A 24,808-nucleotide genomic window follows, 5' to 3' on the forward strand; every position below is an offset into this window, starting at 1 on the left:
AAAAACCACACTCACATGCATAAAGTCCTGATACAGCAAGAGTGAAAATTGGTTGATCAATAAAGGCACCTGTAACACACCCATAATCTTCACATACTCAAACCAGTAACTGATTGAAGGATCCTTCATCCTTCTTTATAATCACAGATTGTTTTTATATTGACAGTTAGGTCGCAGTCTCGCAGATCAGGGTGAGGAAAGAGGCAAAGCAAAAAGCCTAAGAAAACAGAAATTGAAAGGTATTTTGTGTTATTTTATTGCGGTTATTTACTTAATTTTAAAAATCCAGGTATCTCTGAAATTTCAACTTTTCCTGAACTAAGAAAAAAAAGCTTTGTATCGATGCATTTTTCCACTAATCCAATGGGTTTTAATGATTTATGTAATAGTTTAAGAAGGAGAAGAAATACTTCATTTAGTTTATGTGAAAACTTCAGAATCACTAAATTTGGAGATGAGTTTTCTTTTGACAGCGATTAAAATGATCAATAAATCCTTGAAGTAATTTGCTGAGTAAAAATATGACTAATGCAGTGGAATTTTTTTTGTGATAAATTGTTGAGTCTATAAATTGTAAAAAAAAAAAAAAAAAAAATTAGAAGAATTGCAATCACAGTGTGTTGGGGATTGAAGATATCTGGATGTTTTGAGAAAAAAGTAAATATGAGTAAAATCACAATTTTGAGAGGAAAAGAAAAAGAAAGAATAATTTATTCAGAAACATTCACAGAGTAGATTGGAAATGTGTTTGAATTCCTCTGAGGAGCAGCAAATTTTATGTAAATCAAGTGATATAGAAATAAGAAACCCAACAACAATCTATAGTTTTTCTGGTAATGTGTATTTCAATAAATAAATACAGGAAAATGTACACACAGTTTGGAAACTAAGCGACAGAAGTATGAACTGATCAACATGCACATTAACTTGTGTCTGTGTACAAAAGCCATGATGAGAGCGTTTGTGATGTAAGAACACGTCAACAAAAAAAAAAAACGTTTTTAACAAACAGGTTTCAAAAAGGTTCTAAAAGCGTTTTACAGTGCAAACTGTCATTCTGCTGTAATATCAAATGTTTCTTAGTTAAAGCAGTCTTTGCTATTGGACAGCGTGGATACATTCAGCTGCAGAAACTAAACTACGTCATCGTAACACTGAAGAGACGAGCAGCGTTCAACTCATCCAACTGAAAAAGTGCCCTGTGGGATATTTCACTATTTAAACACAATATGGAGGAGAACACTGTGGACTGACTTTGATCGAGAATGGCTTCATCTCTTGAGTGCAAATCAATCACTGATAATATCTGATCAATAACACCAACGACAACGATTCCGTTTCTAACATCAGATCAATCGATTCTCCTCGCAGGTTGACTGATGATTTAACTGTAAAATCATGAAAATGTGACAAATCTTTCTGCATCCGGACTCAGTAAGAAAAAAACCAAAACATCCAATTAATTTTAATTCTTAAAATTGATCTTTGGCGGTGGTTACTTGTTGTCAATGATTAATACTGTGTAAATACAGTGTAATGTATTTACAATTCAACCAAAAATAATGTAAGTTCCCAGAATAAATATGAAAACTACTTTCATAATCATGCAATTTTAGTATTTATCAGATTTAATTGAATCTTAATGAATTGTATGTAACTGAGTTGAGAGATCAATACCAATTTCCAGACCTAAAGATTAATAAATCCTTTAATTTACTGAGTAAAAATACGACTATTCTGTGGATTCTTTTATTGATAAATTGTTGATTCTATAACTTGAAGAAAAGAGAAAAAAAGAAATCACAGAGAATTAGGGGAAACAAAATCTGAAAAAATCTTGTATTTTGAGATAAAAGTAGTAATTTAAAAAAATAATAATAATATGAGAGAAGTTACAGTTTTACAAGAAAAAAATTTGTAATGTGAAAATAATGCTTTGTGAATAAAATTGTAATTTAACGTTCTTATAACATTACGATTTTATGCTCATTTTTACCCAGAAAAGTGTAAAAATTGCAAGAATAACGTTTTTGTGTGAATAATTATAAATAATAATGTCGTAAATTCTTTCTTAAAATATTACAATTTTATTCCCAAAATTTCACATTGTATTACAGCCACTGATGCAGGGCAAAAAAAAAAGTAATGATATTTTGAGAGAAAAGTCCATATATAAAATATCACAGAGTACAGTTATAATTTTATGTATTATTGAGAATAAAGTTTTTGTGGATGAAACTGCAATTTAATAATAAATTCTTAAAACATACTTTCTCATAACATTACAATTTATGCTCATTTTTACAACAAAGTGTAAAAATTGTATGTAATATTGTGAGAATAGAGTTTTTATGTGAATAAATATAATAAAGATAATGTTATAAATTCTTTCTTAATGTTACTATTTTATGCCTAAAATATTACAACTTTATTCCCCAAACATCACATGGTCTTACGGCCGCTGATACAAAATATATACGATTCATCATGTCTCAAAATTTATATCAAGACATGAAATCGTATTTTTTTTCCAGAAAAATATTACAAAGAAAAAAGTCACAATTTTATGAGTAAAAATCAATTTTCTTAATGTAATATTGAGAATAAAGTTGAAATAAAATGGTAATTTAATAATACAAATTATTTCTTTAAACTTCGACTATATTCATTTTTACAAATTTAATCTCAATCTCAGATTTTTTCTTCCCCCTAATTTAATCATTATACCAAGATGTGATGTCTTAACATCTTATTTTGATGTTATTATTTCGATTAACAAGTTATTAAATTTATAGTGAAACAAAACAGTAAACAAACTAATCATTTAATATAATTTACAATGATATAAAATAAATTATTTATTGAAAAGGAAAACTAAAATGTGCTGATTACAGCTTTAAAAATGTAAATGTGTGATTTTGGGTTCTGGGAACTTAAAGATATTTGTTGTTATTTTCGACTTTTCACAGACAGTTCATTGAAAACAAGTTGAAAACAATCTAACAGCTGCAGCAGTGATCCGTTTCTGTTCCTGCACGGGGGGAGAAATAACCGATCTTGGAAACCTCCGCTGGTTGTTTCTGACAGAATCAAAAGTTTGATGAAATGAACACGAAGAAACGTTAAAAGTTACATACAGAGTCAGATTTAAGGCTTCAGGAGCACAGAGGGAGAACATCAACTAACTCAAACACATCTGTCCACATGTGGATCCGATCCAGTTAGTCCGTTTCCTTTTTTCATTTCCTGTTTTTGCAAATACAAACAAACAGATCTGAAGCTTTTTTTTTCCTCCAGTTTCCCTTTTTTTTTTCATCATCTCCATCTTCGTCATTGTTACTTCAGGAGTTTTTCAAGTCTCTTCCAGTGAGTTGCAGTTTTTAAACAAAAAGCCAGAGCAGTGAAAAAGTCAAAGTTGGGTTTAGTTTGTTTTTTGTCTTTTTTAAATCAGTGGTGAAAAGCCACAGAAGAAAATGTGACTACAGTTTGTATCATCACACAGCTCGGCTCATTTATCAGATCGTGAACGTTGTTTCTGTCAGATCAGGGGTCAAATCCATCAAAAACGTTCACATCTAACATCAAGAGAAAGTGAACATATTTACTGTAACAGGTTAGAGACTGATCTACTTACAGTAGATATTTGGCTTTAAATCGGCAAAGATGGAAAAAACTGAAAATAATCTATACAAGGTGAGAGAAAATGTTAAAATGTAGATAACACTATTATGAATTATAGTCATACATACAATCATACTGAGCTACTGTCCATTATTTATAATGTTTGTTGTATAGATGTCATGATGCGTTTTATGACTGAATTAAGATTTTCTGGTAAAATTTAAGTATCAAAAAAGAAAATTGTCTCAACACTGAAAAGCACAATCGATATTTTCACTGTAAAGGCTGTTTGTTGTCATCTGCTGTTTTTTTTTACTGTAATTTATTGTTGAGTGTTTACAGTGCAGGAACTAATTGTTTTCTATATATACAAAATGTCCACGAATAATGTGAGAAAAGCCAAAATATTGAGAAAAAAACAGTAGAAAAAGTTGTAATTCTAAAGGGTAAAAAGCCGTAATACAAGATAAAAGTTGCAAGTTTATAGTTTTTCCTCATGAGCGTAAAGGTACGACTATATTCTTGTGAGTTCTTTTGGTTTATCATTATGTTCATTATTTCTCCAAAAAAACTGCAAAAGATTTATCAGTTTTATTTTCTGTAGGATACGGAGACATGGTCTGCCATTCTCACAAATTACTAAACTTAAGCTTTTCACTCTTACAGTTGTTTTGATAAGATTTTTTGTTATTTCTCAGATTCAACTTCATCCACAGACCAGTCACGACTGAAACAGTTAATCTGTCAGTGAGCTGAGTGACAGAAAGGGACGATTTTGATGATCATTTAATCATTTATATCATTTAATTAAGCAAAAATACAAAATTTATACTTACAGGGTCTCAAATGTGTTTCGTATCTTTGATACTTTTGCACATTTGAAGCATTTTTCTGACACAAAAAGCAACATTTTACTGTCTGAAACTAAATGATTAATTAAAAATAGAATATTATGTAAGTCAATCAATGAAAATAACTGTTAATTGATCGGTCATAAATATGAAGAGATGGATTTGACCCCCTCAGCGTTTGCTAATAAGAACGAAGCCATCTACATTTCTCTCTTTCATACAAAAACACTTTTCATTTTAAACAAGTCAGACGCAGAATCCTTCCACCTCTCGTCGCCGTAGATTCACAAATGAAGAAGAAACAAACTCCACCACGAGTCGAACGGAGCGTCGTCATTAAAAGCAGAACCTTTTTTTCAAGGCGTCTCAGTGAGTAAAGCAGCAGGATATTTACAAGAAGAAAAAAAAAACACACATTCTTCACATCCTTCCTGGTCAGAGTTCAGCCAATTGCCTTTTTCACACTGAGGTCATGTGATCCTTGACACTGGGCCCGTTTCCGTGGAGACAACCTCCCCCCCCTGCCTGCGATAACGCCAGCAGGACACAGCGGGAACTTAAAAGAAGAAGAAGAGGCACTTCTTGGATGGCTGGTTTGTGTGTTGTCCCCTCTGAACACGTTTCTCCTCCGTCTCCAGGTGAAGCAGATGTTTGGTTGTTGGTCTCGGGCTGGACAGCGGGGGGCGCCGTCGTCTCAGTGGCCTGATGCAGGGAGGCACTTGGTAGTGATGCTCTGAGGAGAGTCGAGCTCTGCTATGTCATCAGGATGGGCTTCTGCCTCACCTCCAGGATGTCTGACAGACAAACACACACAAAGTAAATCAGAGTTCAGACGTTTCAGAAAGAGGTTTTTAAGGTTTTATACATTTGCTCGAGTTACTTAATCTTTTACCGTCCACTGTTCCACCTGCAGAATCTAAGTATCTATGTAATTTACATGAAAAGATGAGATATACTTTAATGTCCCCGAAGGGAAATTTGTTCTGGACTCCGTCCTGCAGGAGATAAAATCATACATACTGCATAGTAAAAGAAAAAACATCAACATCTTAACAGCACATGGCTTCCATACACATACACACCTACTGACAATGGTGACATATTGCACAACCTTCATGGCCGACATCAATCAATCAATCGATCAATCAATTTTTATTTATATAGCCCTAAATCACAACAAAAGTCATCTCAGGGCCCTTTTCACATAGAGCAGGTCTAGACCGTACGTCTACATTACATGTTAGTGTTGAGAAGCTACATGGACACAGACAGGAATGAATGTTTATAACGGAGCCCTGAGTAGAGATGCACGATATTGGATTTTTTGCTGATATTCGATATGCCGATATTTCCAACTCATTGTGGCTGATTGCCGATGCCGATATATGCACATATTTTTTCCAGCTGGCTGAGGAGACTATTATGCATGTAAGCATAGATTATACTAATTATGATCAAGAAAGACAATATATGAAGGAAGAACTGAGGAAGACTGGAGTTCAGGAACTCAGCATTAAAACTTTAATGAAGCTGCCAAGTGGGAGCAGCAGTAGAGTTTTCTTTGAGTTTATTAGACAGACAGGATTAATGTGCAGGATTTAATCTCTGGTCCACACTCTGGAGCAGAAGGTGGCGGTAATGCACTTAATACGCTGGTTGCCAACCGCCGTTATAAACCAAAAAGAAGAAGATTTTTTTTTCCAAACAGAGTGGTACATCCTGTCAGCCGAGGTGTTTCCTATCTGTGCAGCCGAACTCAGCTGCCCGTCAGACCCGCTGCTTCTTCCCACTTTAACCTGAATAACAAACCGGGGCTCGGTGCTCCGGTTGGATCCACATGGAGAGCCGAGGCTAACGTTAGCTGAGAGGCTAGCGGAGCGTTAGCACAGCTAGAAGAAGCAGCGGGTCTGATGGGCAGCTGAGTGAAGTGCAGCCTGCGGAGGAAACACCGGGACCATCAGGATGAAACAGTCCGTGGAGGGAAACAGTTATGCAGCAGAGGAGAAGGCAACAAATCGGCCTCTCATAATCGGCAGAAAATATTCATTTCAGCCGATACTGATGACGTGCCGATAATATCGTGCATCCCTATCCATGAGTCTTCTACAGAAGGTAAGAGCTGGAACTCTGGGTGGAGAACGTTCTGTCTGATAACAGACTGCTCATAAGTTGTTCAGAGGGACGAGTGCTTTTATTTTAACCCCCATAACTTTCATAGCAGTCTGTACCAGATGAGCGATCTGTGATTTCAACTGTACCGTCAAGTCACCAGACCAGGCTGTAACACAGTATCTCTCTAATACTGCATGGTGAAATAGTAAACTTCTGCTGGACTCCACAGACCTGAAGGCTACATAAAAAATACATCCGCTGTTTAAGTCTGGAGCAGAGATTTTCAACATGGACCCTCCAGCTGAGTGTTTTGTCAATATGAACCCTGAGTTAGTTGTTACAGCAGACCTGAAGGATTTATACATTGTGGAAACCACCAGCGAAAGGTCACAGACCGCTGTGATCAGTCTCTTATTTAGACACAATAATCAAAATCACATTTTGTTATTTTTGACATCCGCTGGGCCATTTTAGCAGCAACACTGACCTACAAGCAGAACCTCAGTCATCAATATGTAGTAAAAGCTTTGTTCCCACACAAGATATATATGATTTTGTATTCTGATTAATCATCCACTCTATGACACATCAGAAACAATGAAAAATAGTGATCATAATATCCTAGAGCACAGGTTAACGTCAACTTCAAATGTCTCGTTTCATCCGACCAACAGTCAAAAACCCAAAAATATAAAATTTACTATCATGTAAGTCCAAGAAAAGCAGCAAATTCTTGCATCTGAAAACCTGGAACCAGCAAATGTTTGGTATTTTTACAGTAATTTAAACAATTAAGCATTTTGACATTTATACCCATCAACATCTTACTGAGCTACTGAGGTCTCAAAAAGGTATCAATTAATCAATTTCATCCACAAAATGTCAAAAACATTGGAAAATGCCTGTTATAATCCTCCAGAGTCAAAGGTCATGTCTTTAAATGTCTTATTTTGTCCAACCAACAGTCAAAAACTCAAATATATTAACTTTACTGTCACATTTGAAGAGCTGAAACCTGAAGCGGCTATTTGGCTTTTTTTTTGCTTTAAACATTTTAACATTAAATCGTTTAATGAATCAATAAACAGACTCTAAATTAAAGCCGACATACATGCACCAGTTTGTCTCAGTCGACACATTTGAAGCCTCGTTCTGAGCCTTAAATGTCGATATCTGCGTGTAAAGACTCGTCAGCGTGCAGTGATACCTGCGGTGATGCGGTGCAGCGGCAGCGTGACGTAGGTCAGGTGTGAGTAGAGCAGGAAGTAGTCTTCAGTTCGGTTCAGTTTGAGCCAGGAGCCGACCAGAGAGCGACCCGTCCCCGACAGAGAGCGAGAGCGCAGGTTGGTGGCCGTGTGAAGATCTGATGCACAAAAAAAAAAACATCACAAATACATCAAATCTGACTCTTATTAACACTGATTGTCTGGATTCAGATATTAGAGCCACAAAAAACTATAATTAGAGATTCTGGAGAAATTAAGGCAATATTTTAAGAAAAAGTCCTAGTAAATTTACAAGAAAACTAAAAAAATGCTTATGAAAGACTAATAATATTGATTAGGGAGGAGATTTTAATACTCTGTGGTAGTAAACATGAAGCTAAAATTAGACACATGTTCCTCCTGCAGTAAAAGACCAGTCTAACCAGTCTAACCAGTCTGAGCTCCGGTTTTACCTTCGTCTTCCTCCTCCCTGAAGAACTCCTCGCTGTCGTTGGCAGAGTGAGACTTCTTCATCTCGGCGATTCGGTTTCGGGGCATCTTACGCCTCAGAGACGGAGAGAAGAAGGAGGGTCGGTTCCTCTCGGGGGTCGGAGGCGTGCTGAAGGACGTCACCTGAAGAAGAGTCAGACGCGTAAACACAGGAAGTAACATTCATGACACGCTGACGGAGACGTTTGTTGTTGTTGTTCTGGCAGGTTAGAGACAGAAAATTAACGACTGTTTGGTGATTAATTCATCTTTTTAAATAATGTGTCAGTAAAAATATCAACATTTTCTTTAAGTTTTTTTGTCTTTGTGATCGTTTCTTGTGTAAATCTGAGAGTTCTGGAGGTTGTTTCCTGTGAGTTGTTATTTTTCACTTAATGGTAAAAATTATGTGTAAATTAATAACAGCGAGAACAAAATCACGTCGTTTACAGTCTCTAATGAAGCTTCTGCTTGAAAATTTAATATAATAATGTTTCTGGCCGTGAATTTTTGCTTTACGTTCTTACTACAGTAGTTATTCTATCTTCAGGATGATGGTTTATATAGACTTAAGTGAGATGTATCACAATACTCGTTAATAGATCAATTCATCAGGTGTGTTTGTACATAAAAAAACAATCAAAATGTAACAAAAATGGCAGCGTATTGTTGCCACCATAACAAAAAAAAAAATTTGCTCAATTTCTGGTTCAAACGTAAAAACTTTTTCACATTATATTATTAGATATTTTTCATGTTACTACAACAGATTTTGTGAAATAAATGTTTGGTGACATGAGACATGTAATAAGATGAAATGTGAGATTTGTTGACAAGAGGAAAAATATAACCAGTTCAGATTTATTCTTTACGTGTTAAAGAATGACATCAATCATCCGCAGAACAAAAGACAATAAGCACTTTCCCCCAAAATATTGAAGTGTTTCTTTAAACAGATGATTAAAATTGGAGACGTGTGAACGGTTTTCAAACGTTTCTGTTAAAACGCCTCATAAATGTTGATCTTTTCATCTCACTCTTGCAAATGTTGAACTGTTTCTTTAATATTATCGGTAACAGATCCTGATTTCACGAAAACAAAAACATACTCGGCTTGTTCCGTGTTTTTATATGTTACCTTTTAAGATCAACAATCAAAAGTGTCATTTCATCCTGAACTCAGAGAGTCCGTCACACATCCGGGAGACACATCTGGAGGACAGACTATTAAATGATGCATATTTCAGTCCAGCAGCATTTATTATTGATCGTGACCTGATTTCCTCCCTTTTGTACGGAGCTCATTGAAGCTTTCTGCTGCTCAGTTTCTGCCTGGTGAGCTGAAGGTTTTCGGGGGTTTTTCTGTTCTGTTTTTTTTTTTTTTCAGCTCAACAGACAAACAGGAGGAACTGAAACCAGACTCCTACACACTTTGGTTCCTGGCTTAAAAATACTGCTGAGACTGAACAAATAGGAACTGCAGAGTTCCTGTTGGGTGAAATCAGGACATCTGAAGGCTGCAGAATAACAGGCGTAACTGGGATTAGATTTGAAACCAATTTAAAAAAAAAACTGAGAATTTAAAATAGAAATTCTTCTTTTAATTCAACTTACATAATAAATAAGAAAAGAACTTCAGGTTTTCAGGGAAATATAACCTATTTGTGTTTGGTAAACAACAGTTTTGCGATGCAATGCACGATTGTGTTCAAATAAAATTAACACACTTTTGATGATTTTCAGACATTTCATAAATTTTTACAACACTGAGCAGCTTAAGATGATTTTGATGTTATTTATGCCAATATTTAATTTAGTAAACCCTTCTTAAGGTGTACTATCATCACTGGATATCAATATAATTGCATTTTTGACAAACTGAACGCCATGTTAACTTTGCTGAGTTTAATGGTGTAAAATGCTTCATGACGAATTTTCAAGTTGTATCTTTCTCGTGTTTCTCAGGTTCCTGTTTTGATATGTTAGATGTGACAGTTGTATATTAACGACGTGTTTTTGTGCAATGAGAATAAAGTGACGCCTATTTTATGCTGCCATGTTGGCAAAGTCACCTTTGTAAAAGAGGTAACGTACTTCAATAGACTTCGTTGGTTAAATAAATTGAGAGGACCAACAATAGAGCCCTGTGGTACACCAACATCACAAGTGACATCAGTGACACCATGTTATGGATCTTTACATCAAGAGGTGAGGGTATTTTTGTTTATTTGATTTGTTTATGCCTTAAAAATGAAATCAACACTTTATTTTAAGGCATAGAAGGTTCTTGTTTGTTTTGTCGCTAACCTGAGGTAAGAACTTGTGGTCTTGTGATTTATGTGTGTGTGTGTGTGTGTGTGCTGTCCTCACCCTCTCGTGCATGGGTGACACCTGGTCCTCCTCGGTGCCGCAGGGGGAGGTGTCACCTGTCGGCACCCGGCTGACAGCCATCTCGGCGTGACCTTTTCCCTGTGGACCCTTCATCCTCACAAACTCCATGTTGTTGTACTTGTAAAAGCCAAAAGACATCCGCTGGGCCATTTTAGCAGCAACACTGACCTACAAGCAGAACATCAGTCATCAATATGTAGTAAAAGCTTTATTCCCACACGAGATGAACACGGTTTTGTATTCTGATAAATCATCCGGTCTATAACACATCAGAAACAATGAAAAATACTGATCATAATATCCTAGAGTACAGGTTAACGTCTTCAAATGTCTCATTTCATCCGACCAACAGTCAAAAACCCAAAAATATCAAATTTACTATCATGTAAGTCCAAGAAAAGCAGCAAATTCTTGCATCTGAAAACCTTGAACCAGCAAATGTTTGATATTTTTACAGTAATTTGAACGATTAATCAATTATCTGGACTTTCACATCATGCAAGATAGGAAGTAAGATAACAAGGATTCCCATGTTTACCATTTTTGAGTTGTTTTTTTTGTTTGAGTTGGTTTGTGTGAGGGTTAAAATATATGAAATCTGTATTTAATTATCTTGAATGGCAGACAGACACTAGTTAGCAGAAGGTCAGATATTGATAATGAAGCTTTCAGAGAAACCAGAGTTATAATTATAACTATGATGGTGCTTGATAACGTTAGCATGTTTAATGCAACGTTTAATGTCCTCGAGTTGTGTTCTTATTGTGTTTATGTTTCACTTTTTTTTTTTCGACAATAAAAATCTGAACTGAACTGACAAAGCATTTGTTTTTGGTGGGAACAAAGTAAAGATGAAATTGGAAGTTTCTTGGGCTTTAATTTGTGATACAAAAGGCTTTAAACTTGAGTAAAAGTTCTATTTTTAGACATTTTATAGATCAAACAATTAATCAATAATGAAAATAATCATTAGTTGTTATCATGTTAACATTTGATGTTAGCATTTTGCATTTTGGCTACAGTTTCTCACCCGGTTGTCGTAGACTTTCTTCAGCGCCTCGTAGCGGATGGAGCCCTGGAAGATGACGCCCTGGAACGTGTTGCTCTTGTCGCTCGCCACCAGCTCCACGCACACCATCTCCCCCTCGCCCACCGTCATATCACTGAACACCTGCACAAACAACACAAACACACACCTTCACCCTGAAACTAGTCACGTTCCCAGTTCCCGAACCCTAAATAAGGCCCCCGTTTTCTCTGTTTGTGAGGTCATTTGACCATAAAAACAGAAACACACACACAGAACGACTGTTGAGATGCTTGACTGAGTACACAGTAAGCAAAAAAAACGTTCATTGATTTCCTCCCCGTGAGGGAAATCTCTGATCTGGTGTTTCTCCCTCCAGCTGACCTATAAAACGAGGTGTTGGCGCAGTAGTTTGTGTTTAAATGGAGTGAAAAAGCATCAAGTCACGCTTCATTACACCGGCAGCATCAACTCGATCGGCCCAGCGACCGGGAGGCCGCGATTGACCACTTTAACGTTTTACCGCAGGTTTACTTCCAGCTGATTTCAATCATTTCCTTCATTTACAGGAGTCACTGCAAAGCATTTCATATATTATTATTTTCAGTGGAAGTTGGGATACTCAGAAAACTCATTTGGTATTTAAAACGGCACTATACTGTACATACATGAAATATTTTGATTTTGGTTTTATTTTTGCTTGTATATCCTCAAGTTTTAAACACATCCAATATAATTATATCTGTATTAGTTGTTCCAAATAGTAGGGCTGAGCAATATGACAATAATATATCATGTGGTGACAGAAAAACTTTTATCCTCTATTGTTTATTTTGTTGTGTCGCAAATCTTTCTATATATATATATATTTTTCGTTGTTTGGTTGGATACTTCTGCTGCTATGTAATTAGAAGTAGGCCTTTCCATGTGGTTATTTAACTATTTATTCATTGAATTGACAGAAAATGTTCTATATCGTGACATTTATCGTTATCAGGATATGATATATTGGTCATATCACACAGCCCTACTGGTTGTTTATTACCATGTTAAATAGTTTTATCACAATAATCATCAAACTTTCCCTGAAATGCTTCCACTAGAGCTAAAATACAGTAAAATTACTCCACACCATGAAGAAAATTCACCAACTATTTTGATAGTGTTCAAAAAAATAAATACTAGTTTAAGTTTCTTCAATGTGAATATAAAACAAGTGGTAACTATATTATTAACAACATGATCTACAGATTCCTTTTTCAGTATCGTTTTTAGACACAAAGCAAGAAATCTTCTTCTTCTTCTCTGTGAAAACTTTGTCCACTTTGTACTTTACGTGTCATTTTCTAACAACCTGAATGTTAACAGCCTGCTGACATCACAGCATTGATTGTTTCCAAATGAATCAGATTCATTCACTTTTAGTTTCACTACTGCTGTACGTGAATAGATTGAGCCTTCTGCATTATAAGTTTGGGTACTACATTTCCCATCATGCTTTGTGGGATTTAAAGCTATAATATGTAATTATTCCACATTAAAATGTGTAAAAACAACTAGTCCTATGTTATATATGTTGTTGAGTTGTGTACTTACATTATCCCAAATGTTTCCAACAATGTTCAAACTCAGAGAAATCTGTAATTTAATCAAAGTAACGGACCGTTTCATTTGGTCGCCTGTCGATGGCGTCATACCTCCTCTACCAAAGAGTAAACACGCACCAGATGCATACGGCGGCCCTGTGTTTGTCCGCTACAATGGCGTCTACCAAAGAGTAACTTACACACATACAAGATAATACATCGATGTTGTGGTTGTTCCACACAAACTGTTATAAATGGACTTTTATTCAGTTTTAAGACACATTTTCATGATAAATTTAGGTGGTTTTTAACTATATCTTTTAGCCGGAAGAAGGATTTTAGTCATTGGACGTCTGGATCTTAAGTTATCAGAGAAATAAACTGGACAAACGTTAGCAGCAGCTCGGCTAACAGCACCTCCAGGAAGTCCGGTGGTCACCAAACATCATCGGAGAAATATTGATTTTTTTTTTTTTTTTTTTTTAGGTAAAACAGCTTTAATTAATATTTTAACAATTTTAATCACCGGGTCCGTTTGTTCCGGAGAGGAGGAGACCTCTGCGAATGATGAACACTGGAGTAATCCTATCCCGGTGAAGCTGGTTATTTAACAACGAAGACAACTCCCATGATCCCTTGCTACTTCACACCATCATCACACTCCGTCTTTTGTTATTGTTTTGATTGAGACGCCTAGTGGCTGAAATTACATATTGTGCGTTTAAAACAGCCATAAAGTCAATGAGTTAGCTGTGGGCTTCACCTGAGATGTGCAGACTGTACAGATAAAGCTTTATTTTAACCCTGAACTGGTCGCCGACGACTGATTGACGGTTTTTGGAGTTTATTTATTATTTCACAGGCTGCGAGGCGGCTCACATACGGTTGAAGTCGTTGCAGCAGTTCAACCAGACGAGTTTTGTTTCCTTTACCTCCTCAAAGTTGTCGATCATGAAGAAGATGTTGGGGTAGCTCATCTTGGACTCCTCTCCTTTGCTGTCCATGGCGTGTTTGCTGGGAGACGCAAACACTTCCTGAGAGAGGAGGAAAGAAAAAAAAGAGAAATCACAGACATCTTCATTAACCACCGCTGTGATAAATGAGGCCTGAAACCAGCTAATTGGAGAGCTGCTCTGCTGTAATTAGAGTGTGAGAGCTGCCGCCGAGCTTGATGCTTTTTTCCCACCTGACACTTCTTCTTGTGGATGTGGATATCTCCTGCGTCTGAGCGCGTGCAGACGGCACACGTCACCACATAGTCCAACTGGAAGATAATACAGGTTTCAGGTTATTGTTGGCAGTAGAGGCGCAACTAAAGATTATTTTCATTATCAATTAATTGTGTGTGTCAATTAAACAATTAGTTATTTGGTCTATAAAATGTCCTCAACTCAAAGATATTCAGTTTACTGTTATAGAGACTAAAGAAACCAGAAAATATTCACATTTAAGAAGCTGGAATCAAAGAATTTGGACATTTTTTTTCTTTAAAAATGACTCAAAACGATTTATTGATTATCAAAACAGCTGGCGATTAATTTAATAGTTGGTAACTAATCAATCAATTAAAGTAGAGCTACAACGATTAATCCATAATAACTAAAAATTAAAAAACGGTTAAAAAAAACAACCATTTTTCAAGCACAAAGTATCTGCTTCCACCTTCTAAAATAGATTTGCTGTTTTTCTTCAACAGTGAATTGGATGTTTTCAGGTTCTGGACTGTTAGTCGGACAAAAACAGCTGATTAAAAGGCTCCACTGGAGGCTTTTTTTAACATTTAATCAACCAAATAATTAAAATCGATAATGAAAATGATCTTTAGTTGCAGCTCTGATTGAGAGTGTTGCATCAGCTTCCTGCAATGATCAGCATCAAAGAATGTAAACACTGCAAGTATCAATCTACTCAGAATACTTCATATTAATTAATTAAATATTCAAACTCTTTCACTTGTTGCAGACTTTGTTGTGTTATTGATTTAACTCAAAATGGATTCAATGAACCGATAATGACAAAAACAAAACATATATTCAGTTGTCAGTTTATTAGATAAAAACTAATGTAGTATAATAACGTAGTATAAAGCAACATCTCTGCAATAAATCCTACATTTATATGTGTTAGGTTAGACTAAATATTAATGTGTGTGTGTGTGTGTGTGTGTGTGTGTGTGTGTGTGTGTGTGTGTGTGTGTGTGTGTGTGGATCACCTTCTGCAGGATCAGGTTCAGGTAGACGCTCTCCTCCCAGTCTATGTCGGGGTCACCGAGGCCGGGCAGCTTCTTGGAGTCTCTCCTGTAAACCTCCACCTCCACCTGAAACACAGCCGACACACTTCATCACAACCGGATACCGACGCTAATACAGCACACACACACACACACACACACACACACACACACACACACAGTCACAGAGTGTGTGTGTGTGTGTGTGTGTGTGTGCAGGTGAGACTTCCTGTCACTGCAGTTTGACATCAGAGGAGCTCAGACCTGCAGGACGAGTCGGTTCAGAGTCCTGCTGCAACATCAGCTCTATATTCATCTGTTACCATGGCAACGTCAAGAAGAAACACAGGAGGCGTCTACGGATCCCCAGAAGTCCCAAAAGATGATGGACGTCTTTATCTCGCACAAACAAGATGAACTAAATCAAAGATCCCTTCTGTCTGCTGGAACAGAATGAGTTATAATGGTCTTGTATTCGAGGAAATGCTGAACAACGTCTGCTGACATTATGAGATTTTAATGTGTTTTTTTTAATAAATTACCATCAATTTCACTGATATTTGTGAGTTTTTTTGTTAATCTTTTTATTTTTAGTTATTTCCACATGTTTTCCTTTTACGTATTTATCTGATTCATCAACAAGGCAACAAACAAACGTCCAGTATTTATAACATTTCATCACTAGTTTAGTTTTGTCTTTTTCATCTATATTCATATCATCAGTCGTCTCGTCCAGTCTGCATAATGTAGGAAAGAAAGTACTTCTAATATTCAGATGTTTTATTATTTGCACTTTTAATCTTAATGAAAAAGGCAAAATGTTTAATAATAATAATAATAATAATAATAATAATAATAATATTCACAGATCTGAATCATTTAAGTCACTTTTCAAGCAAAAATGCCAAAGATTTGATGGTTTCAGGTGTTTTAATGATTTAATTTAACAATTTTTCTGCCTTTTTGTTTTCTTACACGAAAGTAAATAAAATTCACATTTAATTTACAAACATTTAATGACATATTTTGCTCCAGGATATTTTTACAGATATTTTCTCACTGTTTTTTTAATGTTTTACAGACCAAACGATTCATTTATTAATCGAAAAAATGTATAAAATATCTTTTTAAATATAAATAATAATGAATGATAATGAAAATAAGTGTCAGTTGCAGAACTCTCTGTGTGTCCCTTTTTAACTGACCTCCCACAACAACAACAACCTAAAACAACAGTTCCTGGCTTCTGTTGGAGACTCTGCAGGTGTTTCTCTCTCTAAACGGACGTTTTGCATGAAATGTGTTGTAGATATTCCTGATTCCAAAGAGACAGATCCTCTCCACATGTACAGTCTTTATTCCCGCTGTAGGAACAGAAATGTAATATATATATATATAAATATATAAATGGTTCAGAATCAGCTGCTCTTCCTCTTCGTCTCTATTTAAAAACAGACCTGATGAAGGTCTGTGTCAGCCGGTCTATGGGGAGATACAAGGTCTCCACATGCCAGGATTCATATCACTCACAGACCATTTAGAGCACAGGGAATGGTTGCCGTGGTTACGTATGTGTGTGTGTGTGTGTGTGGGAGGGCGATGACGGGGGGGGGGGGGGGGAATGGATGGGAGGAAGCTGATCGACGTCTTTCACAAATAAAAAAAACAAAGCAAACTGATTTTTTTTTCACACGTTCGGCGTGTTTTTGTGATTCTGCACGCGAGCAGAAAGTGACATGTGAGAGCAAACCGCTGCCAGAGGGAAGTGGAAGAAAGACTTTGTTCTCTATTTTTACTGCACATACTTCAACACTGACATCCATATCTGAGGAGAGTGTTGAAAACAAACCATAAAACTCAGCATACAGAGAACAGTTAGTTAGAAACTTTATGGTTCTGCAGGACAGAGCAGGAAGCTTCGGTTGATTCCTCACAGTCACATTTACAAACAGCAGCTTAAACAGCATTTCCACAGTTTGTCCACCAACTAGGGCTGCAGTCTGCTGGTCGACTGGTCGATATGCTCTCGTCCGACTAAATTCTCATTGGTCGAATAATCTCCGTGTTATTTTCATAAGGAGAAAAGTGCGACATCAACAGCTTTTCCAGGATTAATCCATTATTTCGTGCGGCGGGAGGGACAGACTAACAAATTACCTGTTTCACCCAATAACCAAACTAAAAGCTTGTGAAAAAAGATGTTTTTAAAGGAAGACAGATAATGAAAAGAGAATTACTCGCCACCTTTTTTTGCCTCTAAAGCAAAACTCTGAACATCCTGATTCAGGATCTGTGAGGTTTTTTTAGACAGTTGAAGTCTAGACGGAGGCCTGAAATGTTCTGCTAGCTCTGCTAGAGCTCAAAATAATAATTATTTTAATTTTCATCATTATTACATCTTCAAACGTCTTTGTTTGTTTGAGCAACAGGTCAAAACTAAAACCAGAGAAAAACAGAAAATCTTCACATTTTAGGATCTAAAGTCAGCAAATATTTGGCATTTTTGCTTAAAAAAAAAGACTGAATGGATTAGTGGATTAACTAAACAGTCTGTGACTGACCCGAGTCTGAAACCCTCAAACAGTAAAATAACCTCAAAGTGACTGAAGCTCGTTTCTCCGGTGTGATGAAACGGAGACGATGCGAGCCGTTAACCCGACCTGGCCGCCGCGAGAACAACGGAGCGTAACCGTGGCAACCAGGGACGGAGGCGAGGACGATGTAGGACAAACTACAAATAAAAAAAAAATTTAAAAAAAGGCAGACAGAGAGACTCGAGTGTTATTCAGAAAATCTAATTATAACGATGAGAGAGACGAGGAACACGGAGCTAAATTATACATTTATACACATTTATACATTTTATATTTATACTTTCAAAATAAGGTCTGACAAAAGTTTTAACATCAGTCATTTGTCATTTTTCTCTTTTTTCATGTTAATCTTTAATATTTTGTCTTCTTTCCATGTTTTATTTTTTAATTCAAACTCAAAATGTGTGTTTTTTTCTTGTTTTGAGCTTCCAATGCTGTATAACAGTTGACTTTAGAAATAAACTGCAACATCAACACTGCAGAAGATGAATCTCACATATATGACACATTGTTTTAGGGATTCTTTTCCCTCTTTGTTGACTTTCCTTGGATTTGAAGAGGCTGTAAAATACATTTGAGTGTCAGAGTTGTTGAACCAGGAAGTTTGTTTTTGGTGTTTTGCTGTTATGTAATTTAGATCTAAAGCTGAAACTCAGTCTGAAGGACGATTTAAAAGACAGAATTATGAATATGAATCACCTGAGCGGGTCGCCACGGTGACGCAGAGATCGTCTCTGCTGCATCAGATATTTAATAAAAGCATCTGAACACAGGAAGTGACCAAGGCCTCTCTCTCTCATCCCCATAAATAAGATCAATACAGTCTCGGCGTCAGATCTGATGTGCAGATTAAAAGGCTCAGCAGACAAACAGTCGCACCGCAGACGCTTCTGTTCATGAAGATGCATATTTTAAAAAAAAAAAATCAGAAAGCTGCGTTCATACATTTAAACGCTCAGATTGTTTGGAGCGTGAGGGCCGAGCTCGGGGGGTCAAACTGTCCCTCTGGATGTTCTTCATCATCGACATCGAACGCCGAGACTCGCTCTCTCCGACGGTCTGATCATGTTTTATTTGAAAAAAAGTTGTTGTGGAGACGTTCAGGATCTATTATTTACTGACAGAGAGAGAACGGAAGAGACAACAGGAGCTTTTTATTCATATATTTCACCTCAAACTGTTTTAATTTGAGTTTTTTTTCACTGTATAATGACGACGTCGTGTGTTTTATGAGAGGAAATCAGTTCACATTAAAGGTCTGAAATAGTTTCAGCCGCAAATATATTTTTAAGAGACTCATATTTTACCTTTTTACAGTGTTTGTCTGGTTTTTTGTTCTATTTTAGGAAATCATCTTGTCTTACATGTAGGTCAAACATGCTAATGCTGGGGTTAATAACAAGTAAATTAATTAATTAATTATTGTATATTATGTTTTTTTAAAAAGGGAATATCTGCATGGTTTAAGGGCTTTTCAAGGGATAAAAATAATAAATAAGATGAAAGACCTCCTTTAATAAAGTGGTATCCCTCACAGAAAACCCATTAAAACTCTTTAAAATATTGTATATTAATATTTCTATTAATCAACCTCCAATTTAAGGGGTGAATCCCAAATTTGAGGTTAATTAATGGTTATATTAATGGATTTCTGCTTGGATTAAGGACGTTTTAATCCATGCAGGTAAAAACTTCTCAAAATTGACCAAATTTCACAAAAGCCATCGATGAATAATCAACATAGAAAAACATTTTAAAATGCTGAATTTTTCTTTTAATTGTAAAATTAAGGCCTTTCAAGGACGGAGAAACGTGTGATGTTACTTGTTAGATTAAAAAAAAAAGGTAATTAAATAATCTTTTAAATAATTAAAAGATATAGAACTGTAATGAAAAGCATTAATTTATCTATTCTTTAATTAAAAATGCCAATTAAAGGGTAAATTAATGGAAATATTATGGTTTTATAATGTGTGTTCCTGGATCTCAGCATTTAGAGAAACTTTCTATCATAACTGATCATTTATAGTTGTGTAAATGAAGGCTGACTTCCTGTTTTTTTCTGCTGAGTTCATGATAAACTGAAGGACTGAACAAACACAAGTCTAATATTTAACTTGTTAACTCCGACATTTTCTGCACTTCTACAACCTGCAGTCACATGATCACTGACCCAGAGGAGCTGAGAGGAAACACCGATGAATGACGAGGAATCAAACCCGCAGCCTCCTGGTTCACACAAACGACCATAAATATGTGTGTGTGTGTGTGTGTGTGTGTGTGTGTGTGTGTGTGTGTGTGTGTGCGGATTATTCTCGCTCACCTTTTTGCCCTCGGCGTTGTCGGTGCTGACGTAGGCGAGCTTCCTGCGAACGTAGAACAGCATGTCGTCCTGCCGAGGAGCCCACTTCTCCATGAAGTACGTGGAGAACATCCAAGTCCAGAACACGATGCGGTCATCCTTAAAACAACCTGCAGGACACCGAAACAAAGACAAATACACAGAATTAAACAACATGGCAGCAGCTGGATCTTCGTCAGGTCAAATTTGAAGGATCTTTTAAACGCACAATATGTAATTTCAGCCGCTAGGCGTCTCAATCAAAACAATAACAACAGACGGAGTGTGATGACGGTGTGAAGTAGCAAGGGATCATGGGAGTTGTTGTCTTCGTTGTTAAATAACCAGCTTCAGCGGGATAGGATTACTCCAGTGTTCATCATTCAGGATGTTTTTATCCGCAGAGGTCTCCTCCTCTCCAGAACAAACGGACTCGGAGATTAAAATCGTTTAAATACTAATTAAAGCTGTTTTACCTAAAAAAATAAAAAAAAAATCAATATTTCTCTGACGATGTTTGGTGACCACCAGACTTCCCGGAGGGGCTGTTAGCCGAGCTGCTGCTAACGTTTGTCCAGTTTATTTCTCTGATAACTTAAGATCCAGACGTCCAATGACTAAAATCCTTCTTCCAGCTAAAAGATATAGTTAAAAACCACCTAAATTTATCATGAAAATGTGGCTTAAAACTGAATAAAAGTCAATTTATAACAGTTTGTGTGGAACAACCACAACGCCGATGTATTATCTTGTATGTGTGTAAGTTACTCTTTGGTAGACGCCATTGTAGCGGACAAACACAGCGCCGCCGTATGCATCTTGTGCGTGTTTACTCTTTGGTAGAGGAGGTATGACGCCATCGACAGGCGACCAAATGAAACGGTCCGTTACTTTGATTAAATTACAGATTTCTCTGAGTTTGAACATTGTTGGAAACATTTGGGATAATGTAAGTACACAACTCAACAACATATATAACATAGGTCTAGTTGTTTTTACACATTTTAATGTGGAATAACTATATATATTATAGCTTTAATATCCAGTATGAACAAGAGGAATGATGAAGGTACATATCATTATGATGATGATGATTGTTGTTTTTTAAATTACTGATAGAACATTTTCACTTCCATATTGCTGTGGATTACTGGTGATTTTCCGGGTGAAGTCTGCATCCCAAGCGGACTCTCTGGAAGTCTGCAGGAAGTCCGCTTGATGAATCCTGGATTTGGACTTTCTGGAGCTAAATTTAGTTCTTTTAGATCGTTTACATGTAAAACCAGATGCAGAACTTTCAAAAAAAAAAAAAAAAAGTACAGAAACTTTTCATTGAAGGGTTTACAGGCCTCCACAGAAGTTACATATAAAACACAACAAATATCCCCATAATTAAAGCTCCACATTAAAGCACATCCTCACTGTGTGTTTAATGTCTGTGGAGGTAAAGTTTCCTCTGCGAGCTCTTAAAACGTTGATGCGGTTCAGTCCTGCAGCGTCTACTAATTTATTATTCCATTATTCTCTTCTGGCCGTTTCTCAAATCAGAAGCTATTTCTCTTTATGGGCAATAAAACAGCTGATAAATTATTCACATCCTGCTGGATTATTAAACTCACTCTTTTATTTTATTTCGAAAAAATGATTTGAAAGTATCAGGATATAAAGAGCTGCACCGATCAATACGATCACACTCTCTTATCTCGACCACCCGCCCTTCATCACCTCGGGGTTGCTCTGCTACCTCTTTACAGGCCGACCGAGGCACCTGCCTGCCACCCGGCAACTGTTGCCAGGCAACCAGGCAGAGGATGACATGGCATTAAGTTAAACTTCCTGTCAGACCAGCTGCTTCTCTGAGGCGTACAGAGCAGAGAAACCCCCCGAAAACAGTCACATCCTTCAGGACCGATCAAAACCCGATCACATTAATATTAATCTGATTAAAAGATAAACTTGGTTTGATTCCATCAGTTCAAAAACAATAATTCACCGTTTTCTTTATGTAGATACGTCGCTATTGATTGACCTGTCTGTAATTGGTTAATTCCTTGGTTGGCTGCTCCAATCAGAATCAAACTGACCAGTTTAAGTTTAAGTCAGTACTGGACAACTTTTTATTTAACTGGGCAAGTAAAAACAGTTCTGGGCTGTTTTACACTGTTGAAGAGTCCAATACATCGGCTCACATAAGACTTATAGATTAATCTGTTTGTCTGTATTTTCTTGATTAATTGATTAATTGTTGAAACACTTTAATTTTTATTCTTTTTCATGAATGATTATGTCTTTTACTTGAGATTTTTAGCTGTTTCCTCTCTTTTAATGTTTTTCTTGTTTGCCTCCTTTTATTCTACGCATGTATTCCTGTTTAATGTTCTGAATTATTATTGCTACTATGTTTTTTTCTTTTATCATTTGTTTTTTTTATCTTTTCAATGTGAAGCACTTTGAGCTGCATTTTGTATGAAAGGTGCTGTACAAATAAAGTATATTATTATCATTATTATTATTATTATTATTATTAGTTGTTTGATCTATAAAATCAGTGAAAAGATCAGTGTTACACAAAGTCCAAGACGACGTTCTCAAATGTTTTGTTTTGTCCACAACACAAAGATATTCAGTTTACTGTCAAAGAGACTAAAGAAACCAGAAAATATTCACATTTAAGAAGCTGCAATCAGAGAATTTGGTCATTTTTTTGTACAAAATGACTGAAAGCAACCAATCAATTATCAAAATAGTTGGCAATTAATTTAATATTTGGCAGTTGATGGACATTGGTCAATATTTTCTGACATTTTTTTTTAGACCAAATGATTAAAAGGAGAAAATAATCAGCATATTAAAATCAATAATGCAAATAATCATTAGCTACAGAGAGGAAGATCGAGAGGAATGTCTGCTTTGTCTCTATAATGTGGGAGAAAAACATTGTGTATTGGCATTTCATTCAATTTCACACACAGAAAGTGAATTAGGTTAATTTAATAGAAGACTGTGAGGATTAACCTTGTTTACTTTGATCTGCTCAGGCTTTGATTTCATTGTGGAAACGCTTGAGCTGAAAGAGAAGGTCATTTGTTGAAATTTACTGTCACTACAAACATTTCCTTATGATTTATTTAAATCATTATAACTTGGTTTCCATCCATAAAATTCACAAACACACTCTTCTAAAGTGATTTTTCAGCTTTTTAGCTGTAATCTCAAATGTCAGTTGGGTTTTAAATGAGTTTTTTTTTACCCCATAGCTCCTTAGTTTAATTTCAGCTCTCTGTAAAAAATCATGACCACAACTGAAATTGGAGACTCTCCGCTGTTCAAACATGAGTGATCAGCAGTGTGAACACCTTGTCAGTCTGCTGCAGTGAAGCTGTTCACATTTCACACTTAACAGCAGCCAACAACAGCTCTAGTTGCAGAGAGGAAATGACCTCTGGCCTCCGTCCAGTCAGATTTTGGCGTGAAGCATCGTCTTTTTGGACAGAGGTGAGTCAGAGAACACAACCTGCTGGCAAACAGAGGAGGAGAAGCTTCCAGAGAGCTGCAGCCATCACTGAATACCAGAAGATTTTTTACATTTTTGAATGGAAATATGTGTTATAGCTGTACTTGGGCGGCCACGGCTCAATGGGTGGATACATCTTGTTCCAAATGTGATGATGACAGCACTAAAATAGATTGGTGAAGTATTTTATCACAAATCTACGGGATTAATCTCCCAGTTGATCCTGAAATGTTCCTGTTAGGTAACTTAACCAACTTAAACAATCATCATGGCAACGCTGTTAAACTTACAGAAATCTTACTAAATTATTGCCAAAAAATGTGTGACACTAAATGAAAATTATAAGACTGTCAGTTTAAATGTGTATTACAGAAATCAATAATTCTATACAATTAGACAAAAAATGTTATTGTTTGAGAAACAAACTTTATTACTGTCTAAATGTTTATTTTAATTTTAGTTACTATTGTCTTACGTAATGCTTTATTTTACAGGTGTTTTAATTTTATATAAATTTCGGTGTAATTTGCAGGTATTTAACGTTTTTTTTAGGACATTTTACAGAGAGGGTGATGCAATTTGGTACAAATTCTGATAAAAATAGAAAAAAGTGTTCGGCTGGTCTAGTTGGTCAGTGCCCACTCATTATATTTGAGTTCAAACATAGTTGTTAATGTCATAATAACTTAATAAAATTTGAATCTTTACAATTCTTTAACTGACAGTAAAAAATGTACTTTTCACCGTGTAGTTTGGTTTATCAAACAATATATTAGCATGTTGGGTTGTTTCATGAAAATGATATACAAGTGAGCGTCTATTAACAATGTCAGTAACACTTAATTTT

General features: G+C 36.1%; 1 protein-coding gene across 1 annotated transcript in view; it reads right to left on the reverse strand.

The window, feature by feature from the left end:
* Positions 1–3,426: 3,426 nt before the first annotated feature.
* Positions 3,427–24,808, reverse strand: part of kiaa0930 — a 34,698-nt gene continuing 13,316 nt past the window's right edge. The window contains exons 3-11 of the mRNA XM_067581297.1: positions 20,430–20,578; positions 15,495–15,599; positions 14,469–14,546; positions 14,215–14,316; positions 11,700–11,840; positions 10,649–10,837; positions 8,263–8,422; positions 7,792–7,947; positions 3,427–5,266 (exon numbers count right to left, since the gene is read on the reverse strand). Of these exons, the coding sequence (XP_067437398.1) occupies positions 5,226–5,266; positions 7,792–7,947; positions 8,263–8,422; positions 10,649–10,837; positions 11,700–11,840; positions 14,215–14,316; positions 14,469–14,546; positions 15,495–15,599; positions 20,430–20,578 (1,121 nt within the window). The 3' untranslated portion in view covers positions 3,427–5,225. The remainder of the gene's footprint in view (positions 5,267–7,791; positions 7,948–8,262; positions 8,423–10,648; positions 10,838–11,699; positions 11,841–14,214; positions 14,317–14,468; positions 14,547–15,494; positions 15,600–20,429; positions 20,579–24,808) is intronic.

Source organism: Thunnus thynnus, chromosome 23 (genome assembly GCF_963924715.1).
Source record: "Thunnus thynnus chromosome 23, fThuThy2.1, whole genome shotgun sequence".
NCBI lineage: Eukaryota > Metazoa > Chordata > Actinopteri > Scombriformes > Scombridae > Thunnus > Thunnus thynnus.